Source organism: Vanellus vanellus, assembly GCF_965231255.1.
Source record: "Vanellus vanellus genome assembly, chromosome: 8".
NCBI lineage: Eukaryota > Metazoa > Chordata > Aves > Charadriiformes > Charadriidae > Vanellus > Vanellus vanellus.
This window is the reverse complement of record NC_138913.1, coordinates 12,417,448-12,423,295: the sequence shown is the minus strand read 5'-3', so window position 1 is coordinate 12,423,295 and position 5,848 is coordinate 12,417,448. Positions and strand designations below refer to the sequence as shown.

The 5,848-nt window shown below is 56.9% G+C and overlaps 1 protein-coding gene across 1 annotated transcript; it reads left to right on the top strand.

Moving 5' to 3' along the window:
- Positions 1–323: 323 nt before the first annotated feature.
- On the top strand, positions 324–5,515 carry LOC309675211 (uncharacterized protein C2orf72; the record flags this gene model as incomplete). Its single annotated transcript, XM_082487445.1, has 3 exons — positions 324–861; positions 4,252–4,368; positions 5,424–5,515. 3 exons carry the CDS (start codon positions 324–326, stop codon positions 5,513–5,515), a joined length of 747 nt encoding a protein of 248 aa, XP_082343571.1.
- Between the last annotated feature and the right edge of the window lie 333 nt (positions 5,516–5,848).

Below are 5,848 nucleotides of genomic sequence, written 5' to 3'. Positions count from 1 at the left end.
AGAGGGAGCTGGAGGGGGGTAAGGGGGTGCCAGTCCCGGGACGGGGCTGGAGGTGCTTTGCGTGGGGCGGTGGGGGTAACCTTGACACACACACACACTCCACACACACACACACACACACACCCCGCCACTCTGCGTGGGGGTGGGCGCAGGGGGTGGCGCTCGGCGCTGAGGGGCCGGTGCTGGAGCTGGTGAGCGGTTACGGGGATGATGCAGGGTGCGAGGGGCCGGTGGGCGGTGCGGAGTGCCGGTGCCGGGGGCGGTGCGCGGTGCCGGGGGCGGTGCGCGGTGCCAGGCAGGCTGCGCGGCGGCGGCGGCGGGGGATGGCGGCGGCGGAGCTGCAGGAGCTGCGGGCGCTGGTGGAACGGGCGGGCGGGCGGCGGGCCGTGCTGCTGGTGGCCGAGGTGGCCGAGGGGGCCCCGGCAGCGGCCACGCTGGCCGCCTTCGCCCGCGACCTCCTGGGCGACGAGGCGCCGCCGGGGCCGGGGCCGGTACCGGTGCCGGGGTGCCGGTCCCGGCGGCGGGCTGGCGGCGGGCGGCGGGCGCTGGCAGCGCGGCTGCTGCTGGTGCTGTGCCGCGGAGGGGCGGCGCGGGGCCGCGGGGCCCGGACCCGTCTGCGGGAGGTGGTACGGGACGTGCGCGGTCGCCTGCCCCCGGCACCGCCGCCCGCCGTCGTCGGCGTCCTCCTGCCCGGCGGGGACGGGGAGGACGCGGCGGTGCTGGACGCCGCGCTGCGGCGGCACTTCCCGGCGTCCGGCACGGTGCAGGCGGCCCGGTACACCCCCGGCAGCCCCGCCGCCCTCCGCGACTGCCGTGCCGCCGCCTGCCGCGCCCTGCGGGCCGCCCTGCAGCACCCCGCAGGTACCGGGGGAGGGGGGACACGCACCGGCCGCGACAGGGGTGGGGGGCAGCGGGTGGCCGGGCCGCTCTCCTCCCTCACCCGGGGGCTGTGGGCTTTGGCAATGGGATTTGCTCCGTTTGCCGGTGGGATCTTCTCGTCCTCGGTGGGATCTACCCCATCCCAGTGGGATCTGACTGCTCCTGATGGGATCTCCCCCCCCCCCCCCAATCGGGTCTGTTTTTTCCCATTGGGATCTGACCACTCCTTGATGGGATCCCACCCCAATGGGATCTGGCTTTTCCCACTGGAATCTGATGACTCCTGATGGGATCTCCCCCCCACCCCAATCGGGTCTGTTTTTTCCCATTGGGATCTGACCACTCCTTGATGGGATCCCACCCCAATGGGATCTGGCTTTTCCCACTGGAATCTGATGACTCCTGATGGGATCTCCCCCACACCCCAATCGGGTCTGTTTTTTTCCCATTGGGATCTGACCACTCCTAATGGGATCTTCCCCCGACCCAATCAGATCTGGCTTTCCCCAATGGGATCTCTTTCGTGCTGGTGGGACCGGAGCCTTCCCAATGGGATCTGCCTCTTTCTGGTGGGGTTCCCAGTCCTGGCAGCGGGGGAGGACAAACAAACTTCCCAGCAGGTTGGGAAGCATGAGGGCAGCTCATGGATAGCAGGGATGTGGCAGCTGATGGCTGTGATGTGTTGGCCATCCATGCTTATGGATGAGTGTTCTTGGGGACGCAGGAGGGTTCAGCCCTTGCTGTAGGGTGTGCGCAGGACCTGACCTTCCTGCGGGAGGAAGGTGCTTGTGCTGGCTTTGCATAATGAATAAGAACAACAGCAAGTGGGTGTTTGGGTTTAAAACCACTCATCTGTTGGTGGCCAATTTAAGCAACATGAGGATGGCAGGATGAAAGCTGAGTGTCAAACAGGTCTTGAGGTGCAGTGCACCTGGGGCAAAAGGCGAGTCATGTTTGTGTGCAAACAGAGTGATGGGCAGCTGGGCAGGCTCTGCCGTCACAGCAGCCCTACAAACAGCAGGGCTCGCTTTAATCTTTGGCACTGCTTGTCTTGGGCTGTTTCCCTTTCCTCCTCCCTTTTTCATTTATTTCCCCACTTTTCTTTTGCTCCCCATCATTTCCAGTGCTCTGGTGTTCTGCTCTCTTGCTGCCTTTACCCCAAAGGGTCCTGGCATTTGCCTGCAGCACCTCATTAACAGGGTCCTCTGGGATCCCTGGGACATGGGGATGGTCAGCTGCAGCTCAGGTGCTTCTTTCCATCAGCTCAGTCCAGAATCCTGGATCTGAACGTTGAGCTTTGAGATGACCTGGACGCACTGCGAGGGTGCAGGGCTGTCTTCTGCTAACTCTTTGTACTGAGGCACACACGATCCCCTTTCCAGCTTCTCTCCTTTCGCATGCTTTTGTATTCCTCACATTGTTCCTGCTGGAAGAATTTCTGGTGTGCTCCCAGACGCCAGTGAGCCCTCTAGTTCTGGTCACAGCAGCCTGGTGGGACAGCAGCTGCAGAGGCAGAAGAACATCCCTGCATATGTGACCTTTTTCTACCTCTGCACAGTGCTGCTGCTTGGCTCAGTACATGTATTTTTGTGGCTAGCTGTGGCTTTGTCCTTCGTGCAGTCATGGAAGCAGCATAGCAGGCAGCAGTGGAGAAAGAGGAGCAGAAGGAGCCAGAGTGGTGTTGCAGCCTGTTTGTGTGTGCTTTATAAGCGCGTTGGTTAGAAGGACTCAGCGCGTTGCTTTAATTCACCTCATGCTCTGCCTGGTGCTCTTAGTCATGTAAATATCCCAGGACCTACATGCGTAAGGAGGACACTCATCAGCTGTAAGGTTCAGCCTTAGGCAGAGGCATCTTCTTTCCATGCCCCTCTGAGCACTACCTTCCAAAATCTCCATGTGGCCAGAAGGATGCCAAGCGTAGCCATGTGTCCGAAGACCTGGGGGCCTGGCAATACCAGGCACCAGCTTCATTGCAGTCTCCTTCACCCCGTGGCTTTCGCCACAAGCAAAGCACAAGGGGAATAATATCTTTAATGTAATGTGGGGGAGGACTGAGGCAAAGATGGGTGTGGGACAGAGGAGCACCCTGCAAAGCAGGTTCTAGGGATACCACCATAAAGATGTCCTCAGCCAGGGCTGAGCTTGTCTTGTTTCCCCTCTTCACTTTGAAAAGGGCTTGTGCTAAGCTGAAAAAAAAGATGCTCTTGCATCTGGATAAGGGTGCTGGGAGGTGTACAGAGGGGAAGGGTTTGTGTACATGTGCTTGTGCCCGTTTTATTTCAGCCCAGCTTAAAAGCCTCTTCCTTTTCCACACACATCGCTGCCCAGCTCTGCCCGTGACAGTTGCTCTGGAGCTGCAGCCCTTCCATGCCGGGAATGTCCCGGACACTGTCATCTGTGCAGGGAAGCTGGGACAGGAATGGCAGTGGGGTTACTGCATTTCTCGGGTCTCAGCAGGAACGTGCTGGGCTGTTATTCTGCCGTGCCTCAGTGGTGTTCAGAGTCCCCGTGCACTGCGAAGAGGGGATGTGTTTACGGCTGGAGGCTTTGGTTTGTTGACTGCAGGAAACACAGCCACTGTGAACCCTCTAGTGTCGCAATGGTTTGATAAGCTGAAGGACGCTGAAGTGGTTTATCATTTGTTATCTGATTAGGAGGTGAAAGGCTGGATGATATTTCAATGGAGATGCCGAACTGCTCCTGTTGGAGCCCATATAAAATAGGCTGGTGTAGTGTTTTACAAGCTGCTGTAGCATTTTACTATAATGGCCTGAAAGCCTGTAGTAACTTGCTGTGACCTTTGTTGTCCTCCAGAATAAATACTATACATTGATGGAGGCCACGTGCACTCTGCATTTTGCAAGCAGTTACAGCTATACTTTTCAGTGTGCTGCAAGTCTGTGTGTCCAGCAGGTCTCCGTGGGAGGGAGGAATTGCTTAATAAAGCAGGGAGCAGTAAATAGGTTGATGTGGCAGAAGCTGCGTGATAATACCAAAGAAAAACTTCCTTCTGTAGGAATGCCCTAACCCTGTCAGTCCCCAGCCTTGCCACGTGTGCCGGCTGAGCTCCTGCCAGGTTTCTCGCTCGCTCTGGGCTGCTGCATCCAGGTATGGTTTTGGCAGCAAGGTGGCAGAGTGGAAACTGACACCAGGGACAAATTTTCAGGGCAGCAGAGAGTTTTCAGCCTGAAATAAGGATTGGCAGGAGCCGCTCTGTGCTTTTGAGGGGTGGGCTCTGTGGAGTAGACCTGGTTTTGCTGCAAGGAGTTGGGCTCATGGAGGGGAGACAGTTGTGAGTCAGCAGCGGGAAGGTGGGGGAGCAGCAGGGCTGACCCGCTGCCAGTCTGAACTTGTCTCCTCTGGTTTATCCAGAAGAGGGGAAAGACAGGGAGAGATGGAGGCTCCTATCCTTCCTGAGGTGCATTTCTTGGAGCCGGAGGAGCCGGAGAAAAGGTCACGAAGCAAAAGCTGCAAACAATGTTCATGAAGGTATGCTCAGCTCCCTCCCTTGTATTCCTGCTCTGTCTGTCAGAGGTTCTTCACTGACTCCCTGGTGGTCCTGGTGCCCAAACCCTTTGCTGGTGGCCTTCTTAAGCTGTTTCCAGCTCCACAGCTGACGTCTCTTCCCTAGCTGTGGCTTGGCCAGAACCTGAAGACAAACAGCACACACTTGGCTGCTGTGTAGCTGTCTCCTTGTTTTCTGACCTTTCGCTTGGCTAAATACACACTGGGTCCGGTGCCCAACTACACCCCTGAGAGCACGGCTGCACTCATCTGCGCTTTGCAGGAGTTCCTGGCAGCAGAACTGCTGTCCATCCAAACAATGAATTGGAAGCATCACCCTGATCTTACATGATGCTTTCTGCAAACATGTCTGGAAGAAGTGTTCTCAAACCACTTGCATTTGGGGCTGCAGGGGAGGAGGAAGAGGGCGGTCAGCCTTGAGCTGATTCAAAAGGAAATTGTTCAGGTACCAAATAGCCTGGCGTTTAGTCTTTGCTGTACCACTGGCACTTCTGCTCACCTTTCCCAGCAGTGATTGTCTTTTTGCCGAGAGCTCCCATTGCAGGGAGGCTACAAGATGTGTGGTGTGGACATCCAGGCTGCTCTATGGAGCACACAGATGAGGGGCAGCTCCTCCACTGTAAAAAGCCTAAGGGTCTGAGAAAACAACTGAAATGTTTGTGCAACTTCAAGACATGTCCTCTACAGTCAGAAAATTTAAGTGTCTGATCTTGCGGTCAGTGCCAGGCAGGTGACACCTCACGGCCACACAGTTTGTTCTGAGATTGCTGAGACTGCAGGAGGCCAGGGAGCTGGGCCCCATGCTCCTTTGGTCAAATATCACCCCTGTTTGTTGAAGCAATGTTGAGTTTGTAAAATGAAATGAAAATCAGTTATGAAAAAAATCAGCTGTGGTTAGGTCATGAGTACATATCAATTGCTTCGTCTCATACTTTCTTTTCATGTTGTTTTAAGTTGCATTTTACATGAAGAAGAGTTTCCCATTCAGATCTCCCTTCACCTCTCTCTGCTCTTTGCAGATGACCTGCAGGACCCCGAGGAAGAAGTGGCCCTGACCAGCCTGTCTCCCAATGGAAACTATGAAGAAGCTGCTGGAGACACAGGCACCTAGAGCTGCAGGGCGCCCAGCACAGTCCGTGTCCCAGATCTGCCCAGTGTATTTGGAGCAGTGGGAGGAGGAGCTGGTGCATGCCCACTCACCCTCTCCTCCGAGGACCCACTGCTCTGGGGAGAAGCTGCTCAGCTTCACTTGCCAGGGTCTTCTGTAGCTGCCAACAGCCTCTGAGGTCCATGCCAGAGAGCCATCCCCTGCTGCACCCTGCTGCCTGGGGGTGCCTGGAGCTGCTGATGGACACTGGGCTTCTGAGAAGCCCTTTGGGGATGTATCTCATGTCCTGGGTGAGATGATGTGGGGACTTTGCATGTGAAAGGCAGCCACCTGCTT